This window comes from Corvus moneduloides, chromosome 1 (genome assembly GCF_009650955.1).
Source record: "Corvus moneduloides isolate bCorMon1 chromosome 1, bCorMon1.pri, whole genome shotgun sequence".
NCBI classification, from domain to species: Eukaryota; Metazoa; Chordata; class Aves; order Passeriformes; family Corvidae; genus Corvus; species Corvus moneduloides.
The window spans coordinates 164921752-164934304 of NC_045476.1; the positions used below are offsets into that span (position 1 = coordinate 164921752).

At 49.6% G+C, this 12553-nt stretch overlaps 1 protein-coding gene across 1 annotated transcript; it reads right to left on the reverse strand.

The window, feature by feature from the left end:
• Positions 1-1634: 1634 nt before the first annotated feature.
• On the reverse strand, positions 1635-5388 carry LOC116435410 (lymphocyte antigen 6E-like). The gene is made up of 3 exons (XM_032091735.1): positions 5240-5388; positions 3024-3143; positions 1635-2102 (listed from the first exon to the last, which is right to left on the reverse strand). Exons 1-3 carry the CDS (start codon positions 5289-5291, stop codon positions 1945-1947), a joined length of 330 nt encoding a protein of 109 aa, XP_031947626.1. The 5' UTR covers positions 5292-5388; the 3' UTR covers positions 1635-1944.
• Positions 5389-12553: the final 7165 nt, after the last annotated feature.

Genomic DNA, 12553 nt, shown 5'->3' on the forward strand with positions numbered 1-12553 from the left:
AAATCCCTTTTTTGTTGTTGTTGTTTTTTGTTGTTTTTTATGAGGAAATATTGTGTGATGAGTAAATTAGGAGTTTTGGGTTGAGGGAAGGGAGGGGGCTGGGATTGCTTCAGGGTGGGAAATAAAAATTCCTGAAGAGGGTTGGGAAGAGATCGTGGTGTAAATAAGAGTAAAAGGTTCCTTCGCATGGTAAGAGGGAGTGAAGAAAAGAAGTTGATTAATAGAAGAGAGACACATCCCTGCAAATTCCCTGTTCTGCAGAACTTGGGAAGAAACCCTTTATCCTGAGAAGCCCCGGGCTCCAGCCTGAGGCAGCTCCGCTCAGCACAGCTCAAAGCCCCTTTTGTCCCCGTTGTTTACCAGGCTTGGGTTGGAAGCACAACACAGAGCGTCATCCCTTGGCTGAGGAATGTTTTGCAGATTTGGGAGCTTTGACTCGAGTTAAAGCATTCCCATGATTTTTCTAGAGCAAAATTCCTCCAAAAGGTGTTGTTTAGGAGAAAGGAGAGGCATTCAGAACACATCTGGCAATGAAAAACCTCTGTTGTCTTGTCATTGTTTATTTTTCCAGCTCCTTTTCACCCTCATTTCTCTGCAGCCTCTGGAAACATCTCCATTAAATATCTGGCCTCTCTGGAATCTCTGTTCTCCTTATAAACCTCTCCAAGTTTCCTCAGCAGCTCAACCCAAATGCTGCAAATGCTTTTCATGAGGGGAAGCAAAGGAGGCACCGATTTCTTCTCTCTGGTGCCCAGGACCTGAGGGAAAAACTCAGGTCCCTGTGTCAGGGAAGGTTAGGCTGGATTTTAGGAAAAGGTTCTTCATCTAGAGGGTCTTTGGGCACTGGAACTCCCCAGGGAAGTGGTCACAGCACCAAGCCTGACAGAGTTCCAGAAGTGCTTGGAAAAAGCTTTCAGGCACAGGGTGGGATTGTGCAGGGCCAGGAGTTGGACTTTGATGATCCTTGTGGGTCCCTTCCAACTCAGGATATTCCATGATTCCATGATTCCCCTGCTGGTGCTTTGGGAGATGGCAGAGGGAAAGCCAAATGAATGGATTGTTGGAAGACACAATTCCAAGTGGTAGTAATTGTGAATCCAGAGAGCTGCTGCCCCCCCCCCCCTCCCGACAACAGCAAAGCACGTGAAGGAAGGGATTCCCAAGGATGCTGGAAGCGGAGGTGGGGACAGATGTGCAGATAAGAGGGGTTGTTCTTTTTTCCCAGCACCTGCCACTCTGTGGCTCTGACTGCACCCAAAATAGGATAAAATTCCAGAAGAAACCCCTCTGGAGATGCAGGAAGTGCAGAAGGAGCATCTCCCTCCCAAAGCTGAAGGACAAAGACATTGAGGGGCTGGAGCGTGTCCAGAGAAGGGAACGGAGCTGGGGAAGGGGCTGGAGCCCCAAGAGCAGCTGAGGGAGCTGGGAAAGGGGCTCAGCCTGGAGAAAAGGAGGCTCAGGGGGAAATTTCTGGCTCTGCAAAACTCCCTGACAGGAGAGGGCAGCCAGGTAGGGGTCAGGCTCTGCTCCCAGAGAAAAAAGGACAGGACAAGAGGAAATGGCCTCAAGTTGTACCAGGGAAGGTTCAGGTTGGACATCAGGCAGAATTTCTTCATGGAAAGAGTGGTCAGGCATTGGAAGGAGCTGCTCAGGGAGGTGGTGGAGTCCCATCCCTGGAGGTGTCCAAGGAATGCCTGGATGTGGCACTCAGAACTCTGGTGGGGATACTGGAGCCACAGAGCTGAAGGTTGAGAAGAAAATGAGAAGAAGGTTGGGAGACACCACAGGGCAAGATGATGACCACAACACTTTATCTGTTCCTCATGTTTGATGTCCACACCTTCTTGGGGGAATCTGGCAAGGCTCTTCAGTCCTTCAGGATCCATTTTCCCCCAGCACCACTGAGCAGGTGAAGAAGGACATGGAATGGGCCTCCCTGGCACCTCATGGCCGAGCCAGCCGGGGCCCCGGGCACGCACTCAGGTTGCACAGGAAGCTTTGGCAGCAGTAGGAGGTGTAGGTGGCCAGGCCCAGTTTGAAGTTGTGGTGTGGGCAGGTGTCGGAGCACTTCTTGGTGATCCTCTTCCAAAAGGACAAAAAGCCTGGCCCAGAGAAGGGAGAGAGCAGAATTAGCAGTGGGATTTGTTGAGTGATCCTTTGTGCAGATGGATTTGGGTTGATGAGTCCCATTGTCCCCCCGCAGCCCCAGACATCAGCATGAGAGCCATCCTGGCCCCACCACAGCCTAGGAATTGTTGGTGGCCTCCTACGCAAGGAATTCCATATCCATGCTGGGCATCCAGCACTTCCCAGCATGGATCCACATATCAAGACATTTTTAGGTATGCAATGACAACGTTCCTTCCTGGATTTAAATCACATTTCCAGGCTTCTCTGCTTGAGGGAAATAATTCTGTTCCACTCCATACCTGGCTTGGATCAGAAATAGTGTGACCAGCAAGACCAGGGGAATGATTTTTCCCCTTTCTTGTCACCAGTGAGGCCACACCTCAAATCTTGGGGTCACTTTTTGGGCCCTCACTGCAACAAAGACTCTGAGGAGATGGAGCGTGTCCAGGGAAAGGAATGGAGCTGGGGAAGGGTCTGGAGCACCAGGAGAGGCTGAGGGAGCTGGAGGGGCTCAGCCTGGAGAAAAGGAGGCTCAGGAGGGACCTTCTGGCTCTCCATAACTCCATGAGGGTGCAGCCAGGTTGGGGTCGGACTCTGCTCCCAGGGAACAAGGAATCAAGGTTCAAATTTATTTATCCTTCCTCTGAAGGATCCTTCCTCTTCTCTCAATGTCCCTTGATTTTTCATGCAGGAATAAAACAACAGCTGAAGAGAACAATCTCAACGTGTGACGGGGAGGAGGATTTCAAACCTCCAGCACTGCCAGGCTAGGTTAGGAAGGACTCCACCTCCCACAGGTGCTTCCCAACAGCTCCTCAGCCCATAAAAAATCCAGCCCAAACCTCACGTCCTGTTCCTGAGCCCCCACGAGGGGATCCAGAGCCAGCACCTACCGATTCCTACGGAGGCCACATTGGTGACACAGTACTCGTCCTTGTCCGAGCACTTCTCGGCCTTCAGGCAGCTCCAGTTGCTTTGTTCCCAGTTGCAGGTGTAGCAGTACAGGGCATTTGCTGCAGGAAGAGACACAAAACATGGAAGAGGGAGATGGAATCATCCTGGTTTGTGCCAGCCACAGTGTGACCAGGAGGACCAGGACAGGGATTGTCCCTCTGTGCTGGGCACTGGTGAGGCCACACCTCAAATCCTGTGTCCAGTTTTGTCCCCTCATGACAAGACAGACATTGAGGGGCTGGAGCATGTCCAGGGAAGGGAGCAGAGCTGGGAAAGGGTCTGGAGCACCAGGAGCTGCTGAGGGAGCTGGGAAAGGGGCTCAGCCTAGAGAAAAGGAGGCTCAGGGGGAACCTTCTGGATCTGCACAACTCCCTGACGGGAGGGGGCAGCCAGGGGTGGGTCAGGCTCTGCTCCCAGGAACAAGGGACAGGACAAGAGGAGAAGGCCTCAAACTACACCAGGCAAGGTTCAGGTTGGACATCAGGAAGAATTTCTTCATGGAAAGGGTGGTCAGGCACTGGAAGGAGCTGCTCAGGGAGGTGGTGGAGACCCCATCCCTGGAGGTGGCACTCAGAGCCCTGGTGGTGATCAGCCAAAGGTTGGAGTCAAGGATCTTGGAGGTCTTTTCCAACCTAAATGATTCTGGGATTCTGTGAAATGCCAGCAGCAAAAATTATCCCCTACTTTTCATGGAGTCTCAAACACATGAGGTGCAGGTCTGATGAAAGCCATGGAGCTGAAGGACCTGAATCCACTCTTCCAATGCTACATCCAGCCTGGCGTTGGACACTTCTGGGGATGGGGCAGCCACAGCTTCTCTGGGCACCCTGTGCCAGGGCCTCAGCACCCTCACAGGGAAGATTTTTTTCCATATATCCAACCTAAATCTCCCCTCCTTCAATTTGATAGGCCAAGGGTGCTGGGTTTGATGTGATGCTTGGAGCAGGGAAGGGCAGGGACTCCTGGAGGAGTTTCCAAGGATGTCCCAAGGCCTGGGGTCACCTTTTCTACTTGCTGGGGACTATTAAACTGCAGCCTAATTAGGCAGAAAGCATTGGCAGATGAAGAGCATTAATTGGGACCTCCACAGCCTAAAGTCAGGCTCCCACGCCTTTGTGTTTGGGTGGGATATCAGTGCCCTCAAAAAATAAATCCAGAACCTGGTTTAAAGGAAAAAGAAGATGAGGAGAAGGACTTTTTACTCTCTGCTGTGAGTATTCAGCCCTAAGACACGTGCAGTGAATGCTTAATTTTTACTGCCTGGATAATCCAACGCGGATTAGGCCAGGCTTCATTTTGGCACTGAGGACAACCTCCCTGTCTCCCAGGCCTTGTTAACACTTGGAAATCTGTCAGGATCACTGTTCTGGTGAGTGAACAAAGCTAAATAGCAGAAAGGTATTCTTAGGCCACAATGGGCCAGAAATAACTATTCCAAGGAATTCTTTTTTTTGCACCGGACGTGTGGCACAATTCCAAGCGCTGGCAAAGCCCGTCCCGCTCTCCAAAATGAGGATAAGGTTTATTCTCTCTGGTCTATAGAGGATATAGGATCATATTCCTTTAAAAAGCTCTGATTTAATTTACCATCTCTCCAAGAAATAAAATGCACCATCTAAAACAAATTACTATGCAAATACCCACCACCATTAACCCATTCCGTCCACATCCCAACTTTTCCTCAATTCCCTGACTTTGTCCCAAAATCTCTGAAGTCAGCAAGCTGTGGGGTCTCTGAGATGGGTAGAAACAGCTGCACAAGGGCAGATGTTGGAGGTGTGGCCCTGTTCTCGTGGACCAGGAACACAGAGCATTGTACTGTCTTCATCAAAATTTAGGAATAACCACAGTCTTGCACCACCCCGACAGGAAAACTCCCTGGGAAGTCTCTCAAAGGCAGAACAGTGAGAACTGCCTCCTATTTTCTGTCTTGTTTCCATAAAAATCCAGTAGGACAGGGAAATTTCCCGTTGGAAAATAAACTTTTTGCACACCCAGACTGAGTTTCCAGATAAAAACTTCCAAAACGAGCAGTGTCCTTCACCTGCACCATTGCAAGAGCTGAGGAGCTCCCTTCCATGATTTCTTTCCCTGGATATGAGGCATACCTACCTCTAAAACACTCAGCTATACATTATCTAGGAGCAAATCTCACCTTGAGCTGCAAATAGGACCAAAGCCAGCACCGCAAGGAGGGAGAACTTCATCTTCTCCCGGTTGTCTCCGCAGCCCAGGAAAAACACCCTCACCTGGGGACAGGATATAAATCTTCCCTGCCTTTGGATGGAGTGATGAGGAAGCCAATGATTTGGAAAGAGTGGGCAGGGATGATGGATCAGATGAGAGGCCAGGAATGCACGTGGGTTGTTTTCTCACCTCAGCATTGCCTTCAGGCTGGGCTGGCGATTCCAGGGAGCAGTGAAAGCACTCTGGGAATTCACACCATTCATTGGGATTAATCCTTTAATTCATCTCTGGTCAGGCCAGCAGTGCTGCTGATGTCTGGGTGGGGGGTTTGTTCTGATCATTGCATCTGTGGCTGAAGAGTTCCTTTTCTCAAAGGAAAATGGGAACAAGTAGCATAAATTAATGGAATTGTTTGGGTGGATTGTGCCAAGCGCATTTCCAGGGCTAGGCCTGGAGAACTCCCAACATCTACAGTCAAGGTAAACCAAGCTGGATATTCATGGGGACAGGAAATGCATAACTTGGTTACCTGCAAAGTCTTAAATCATAAAATCATCGAATGGTTTGGGTTGGAAGGGACCTTAAAGACCATCTCATTCCAACCCCCTGCCATGGACAGGGACATCTTCCAGGTGCCTCCAAGCCCCATCCAACCTGGTTTTGAACACTTCCAGCAAGGGTTAAAAATACCTTTGTCCCCCTTTTCCATGGAGCATCCAATTCAAAGTGCTGCTCAATACCAGTCAGACAAAAATGTCCTCAGCCTTTAGGATTTCTCTGCGTGAAAGGGGTGGAGCTGGAGCTGACAACTTCATTCGTTCTGGGGCTTCCAGCTGACTGCCTGTCCCACTTGTGCTTCCAAGGAGTTATCAGGATATTTAGTGCTGGATATCAGCAGACATCTCCATGAATCACCAAGCCACCAAAGAGGGTGAAGCAGGAGGAGCCCCTTGGAGTGAAGCCGCTTGGGCAATCAGATGTCTGCTTATCCCATCCTTCTCCCTCCTGCAGGAAAAGAGAGCAGAGATCCACACAGCCTGGGCTTTAGGAGATGGAGAAGCAGAAGAAAAAGAGGCAGAGGCTCCAAAAACGTGTGGAAGAAAGATTGGGTGAGGTGAAGGTTAAAATGATTGGGGGTCAACATGATTTTCTTGGCAGGAGCCAAGTGAGGTGAACAAAATTCCCTGAAGCAGAGGAGATGCTCATCCAAGACATTCAGAGCATCAAGTGGGATCAATCACTGATCACAGTGAAGGCATGGCCAGAGGAAGTTCAAAGAGACACCAAAACCCACCACATCTTCCTTTCCAAGGAAACAAAAGGTGGGGGGATTCTTGCGGAGAGCTTTTTTTGGTCTATTGTCAGATATTTTGGAGGTTTCTGACACCACCGGCTCTGCTGACGTAAAACTGGATCAACAGGATGGGGAAGTCAGCCCTGATAACCCCAGGAGCTCCAGCCATTCCTCTCCCATGGATCTACACCTGGGCGTGGAGAGGATAAACCACATCTCTTGCCCAAGAGATGAAACCGTGCCAGGCTTGGGGACTGCGTGCCCCGGGAATGCCGGAGGAGGTGTGTCAGTGCTGCCAGGTGTCACAAGGCAGCGACCAAAGAGCAGGACCTGTTCCAGGGAATAAGGATTGGCCAGTGTGATTCATCGTGGCATCAGGAGTGACTCTTTGGGGGAGTCTGGAAATCAGCCTGGGAAGCCAAGGCTCAGTGTCGTGCAGCAGTGGGAGAACCCTGGAAAAGCTCAGTCCTCATGTTTTCACCAGTTTTGACTGGTTTTTTGTGGAAAAAAATGGAAAAATAATTGTGTTACTCTTCAGTATGATTTGGATTGTGGACTCCCCGCCCCTGGAAGTGTTCAAAGCCAGGTTGGATGGGGCTTGAAGCAACCTGGTCTAGTGGAAGGTGTCCCTGCCCATGGCAGGGGGTTGGAACAAGAGGATCATTAAGGTCCCTTTTAACCCAAACCATTCCATGATTAACAGGGTTTATTCCCTCAGTTCCAAGGACTGATGACACAAATATCTCTTGCCTGACCAGGGATTCAAATCTGCTCCTCACTGACAGCAGGAAGAGGATCTCCAAGGCCACGGGAAGTGGTCCACCACAGCTCCACTGGGAGAAGTGGATTGATGGACAAGAAGGATGATGGACAGAGGTGCACAATGGGTCAATTCCCATTCTGGGGGCTGCCAGTGGCCCACTGAGCCAGATTTTTGGGAAGTTACCATCCTGGCCTTGGGGATGTGTGATGCACATGTGAGGTGTGGCACTGCCATGGCTGGCATTTCCTCAGGAGCCTCGGGATGGTGGTGTCACCCTGGATGGCCAACACATGGCAGCAGCATGACTGGAGCATGGGAGGTTTGGCTGGGTCAGGGCAAAGATCTGGAAAAAAGATGTCCCAGTATCCATAGGCTACAGCTGGGGCAGTAAATTCAACTTTTCCAGGACCATCTCCAGCACAGAGGCCAAGAGGCGGATATCAGTCTCTTGGGAATAATCCTTCCTTTGTTCCACCTCCTTTGTTTTATTCCAGATATTCCATGGAGTAATGGTGGTTGATCCATCCTAGAATCTTGCCAGGGAACGTGCCAACAATTAAAACGATCAATTAAATGCTGTGGATGATGTTCCAGATCAGGGATGTTCCTAGCAACTGTTTATTTCCCTAGCTCAGGCTTATCCTCAGAGATCAGGCCCTTGCAGGTGTGTGAATCACATCCTTCAGGATGAGGACTTGATCCTGGATTTATTCTTGGCTCTGGAACACTGCGCTGCATGCCTGTGTTGGAGCCATGGAAACGTGGCTTTGTTTGCCTGACCTCTGGAATATTCTGTTGAGTCTTCCTGGATGTAGAACAGAGACTGGAAGTCAAGGAATAGGGATCCGCTCATTTTTTGGGAGCCTTATACTGGATTCTTCTCCAAAATGGCCTTGGGAAAAGTATCCACATAGGAAACGTGGTGATGAGGAAGGACAGAAACATCATGGATTGGCCTCATGGGACCTTTTCCTGTTATTTGTCCTGAAGTTTTCACCCACTCAGCTTCCCTGTGGTCAGAGGGTGACACACCTGCCTCACCCGTTCTCAGGTGGCATCTCAGATGATTCCCAGATAATTCCATCTATCCCAATCTCTGTTTTGCCATTCCCCCACCCCGTTCTAGCGCACCAGAGGTTGCAGGATGGAATTGGTTCTCAGCACCAGGGATATTCCAGTCCTAAATAAAACCTGGTGAAGCAATTGCAGAATCTTGTTCCCCATCCTTCATTTTTTGTGGAGTTTTGAGGGAGGAAGAGGCCAGATATGGCATCACTTTTTGGCAGGAATGACAACACTTTGAAGGACAAATGGCCCTGGGAGAAGAGGAACTTTGTGTGTTGAGCACCTCCTGGATGAGTGGGAGCTCCAGCTCCTCCCTTCCTCAACCCAATGACACTGAACAGTGATTTTTTCCTTCCCTCTTTTTTCCATCTTTATCCTTCTCCACAGGGATTTCCCTGTGCCGATCCTGCAAGGCTCATTCTTTGCATCCTTCCTGGTTGTGACCTCCTCAAAATCAGGACACCAAGGTGAGCTATCACCACCATCCCCCTGACACAGATTTATCCTCATATCAGACCTTCACAGCTGCTCAGATTCCAGGGAAACCAAGAAGATCTTGGATCCACACTGGTTTAAACCCTTTGCATGCCAAACACTGAAGGACTTGGTCTCTGTGGCTGCTCCTGCCAATCTCCTGCACTTTCCCCATTCCTGGGTGCTCTGGAGGTGTCCAGGTGCTTCACCATGTCTATTCCCATGGGGAAGATACTCAGGATCAGGACCCAAGTGTGGGCAGCCTCGGGCTGGGATACACCAAGGTGCTGAAATCCCAAGTATTTGCCCTTTGGCTTCCTCTCTTCCAAGCAGGACAGGGAAATGGTGCCCCAGGGCCATCCCGAATCCCTGGTTATGGATATGCCCTGGTTATGGATATGCCCTGGTTTTATGGTGTCTCTGGGACTCCTGTATTGCCCAAATCCCAGAGGGATCTGGATTAAGTCACATAAAGGATTACACTTGTAAGTGGGGACATTAATGGGGGGATCCAACAGAGACGTCCAGCTCCAAAGGAGCCCTTCAAGCTTCCGTGGGGCTGGAATCACTGCAGAAGAGCTGTCATGGAATCTATACCAATAATACATGGAAAACCCATGCACAATTCCAAGGGCTATCCCACAGCTGGCCACACTTTTTAATTGTTAATGCGTTCCTCCGTGTGGCTTTGACCTGACCAGGTGGGACCATCCCTGAAAATCTCATATCCAAAATCCCAGACCTTCTCCAGAGAGGACACTGGAACCATGCCACTGGAGCTGTAAATCCATTATTTTTCAAGACTTTTTTTTTTTTCCATAAACCTCCTGAAATTTCCATCTGGCTGAGACATGCAGAGAGCTGGGGCTGTGCTGATCTGGATTGGATCTTCCTCCTACTCACTTCCATTTGTTTTATTCCCTGTGTAATTCCATGAACAGCCTGTTCCCAACCAGCAGCCCTGCTATGAGTCAGCTCTCCATAAAAAGAGAATAAATAATAAACATCTTGGAATTGTTCGGGGGTTTTTTAATGCTGGATGTAGAGGGAATATTTAGATGGGATACTGGGAAAAAATTCTTCCCTGTGAGGGTGTTGAGGCCCTGTCACAGGTTGTCCACATAAGTTGGAATCCCTGAAAGTGTCCAAGGCCAGGTTGGATGGAGCTTGGAGCAACTGGGATAGTGGAAGGTGTCCCCACCCACAGAGGATGGAACAAGATAAGCTTTAAGGTCATTTCCAACCCAAACCATTCCATGATTCTGGAGAATCAGGATGGCAGAAGAAGCTTCCAAGTGAAGTGCACTTCAAGGCTGCAGCTCAAGATTTTTGGGAGCTGTGACAGCAAGAAGGAGAAGGAAAACCAGTCCCCAGGCCAGCCCTTAATACATCCCTGTCTACTGACTTCCTAAATACCCCAGGATGGGGATTCCTGGATTTCCATGGTTCTAGAGAAAAGGGGATGTGCTGGGTCCAGCCAGGAGAAACCACTCTGGGAGAACCAGGATCCCAGTTTTGATTGCTCAGTTGGGGTCAATCTTGGAGCCTTGGGAAGGGCTTGATCCTGCTATGGGCATGTGGATTTCTCTCCTGCGACTCCATAGAATATCCTGAGGTGTAAATGCTGCTCAAGGATCATCCAAGTCCTGCCTACTGCAGGGAAAGAAAGACTAATCCTATGCAGAACACCTGGGGAAAAGCTGGATAGAGGCTTTTCCATGCGTGTTAATTCCTGTTTCAAGGATGAATCATGGAATGGTTTGGGTTGGAAGGGACTTTAAAGATCATCTCGAACCAACCCCCTGCTACGGACAAGGACACCTTCCACTATCCCAGGTTACTCAGATCCTCTTCCAGCCTGGCCTTGGGCACTTCCAGGGATGGGGTAGCCATGACTTCTCTGGGCAACCTGTGCCTTACCCCATCCAATCATCCCACATTTCCCCTCCTCAAGACCTCCAAGCCGGAATTTCCCTATTCTGTGTCCTTAGATCAGAGTAACAAATCCTTTATCCTGCACTGAATTATGCCTTGGTGCTGCTATTTATACAAATCTACAGCTGCTCCATACAAAGCTAAACAAAAGCAGAGCTAATTAGCCAGAACCACTTGGTCAATTAGGAAAATTGCTCTTGCCACTCAGCCAAGATTAAAACAAAAAAAGAAGAAAAGCCCCAGGCAGGTCAAGACAAACTCAGTCCGAGCAAATCTAAGAAGCCTCAATCCAGAGGTTTTACAAACTCAAAGCTCGTGGCCAGTAGTAAAATCATGGAACAGCTTGGGTTGGAAGGGGCTTTGAAGATCATCCAGTTCCACCCCTGCTATGGGCAGGGACACCTTCCACTATCCCAGCTTGCTCCAAGCCCTGTCTGACCTGGCCTTGGACACTTCCAGGGATGGGGCAGCCACAGAGCCTCTGGGAATTCCATTCCAGCCCCTCACCACCCTCCCAGGGAAGAATTTCTTCCCAAAATCCCATCTAACTGTACCGTATTCCAGTTTAAAGCCATTCCCTGTGTCCTGTCCCTCCATCCCTTGTCCCCAGTCCCTCTCCAGCTCTCCTGGAGCCCCTTTAGGCACTGGAAGGGTCTCTGAGTTCTCCCTGGAGCCTTCTCTTGTCCAGGCTGGACATTCCCAGCTCTCCCAGCCTGACTGAGAGCAGAGGGGCTCCAGCCCTTGGAGCATCCCTGTGGCCTCCTCTGGACTCGCTCCAGCAGCTCCACGTCCTTCTGATCCCAGATCTGGACACAGTGCTCCAGGTGAGGCCTCACCTGAGAGGGGCAGAGGAGTATCCACAGAAAATACCAAATTAAAAGGATAACAAACAGCCTTGTCTCAGACTCAAAGAGGAAGACCTGGACTGAGCAATTCTCTGTTCTATTTCTGGAATTTTATCTCCCGCTTTTGTCATTTTTGTGGTGTTATTTTATGTTTCCCAGCACACAGGAAGGCCCTGTGAGGACGACCCAGCCCAGCACCTTGGAGGAGCTCTGTCAAATGTGAGAACAGAAAGGAAAATCAAATAAATAAAATAAATAAAAAAATAAAGATAACTTTTTTTTAATCACAAAAGGGAGTCAGGGGTTACACAGCCTCAGTTCAGCCAGGTTTTTGCTTAAAGGGCCACACTCCAAAGGCTGCTCAAGTGGCTAGAGGAAAAATGGAATGAAATTATGGCTGTAGCCTTCCAATAGAGGGTCCCACGAGCAAAGGAAGAGAAGCCAAATAAAAAAAATGGGATTGTGCCAAGTTCCTGGGCTTGGAAGAGCAGCCAGACCTTCTAGGGCCAGTTTATCTCCCCTCACCACCTTCAACCTTCCAGCCCCAGCAGCAGCAGGATTTGGGTTTGAGGACATTAGAGTTCATTGCCTGTTTTTGTCAGAAATCCTGTCTTGGATCCAAGGATGCACAGGAGAGGGGTGGAGGTGGAGATTTAACCCCTCCAGGTGTTCCCTTCCAACTGAAGTGCTGCTTCCTGCTCCAGGAATGGACTGTGCGAAAGTCAGGATCTGTTTCTGCTTGGGGGACAACCAGGAATGAAGCAGGAGCCCTAATTAAAGCTGGTTGAGTTAATTGCCACCCCATTCTCCTCCACTTTGGCAAATCCAGCCTTCAGGAGTAGAAGATCCCAACAAAAGCTTGAGAAACAGATGGAAGAGATTCCACGGAATGAGCTCATTCGACTC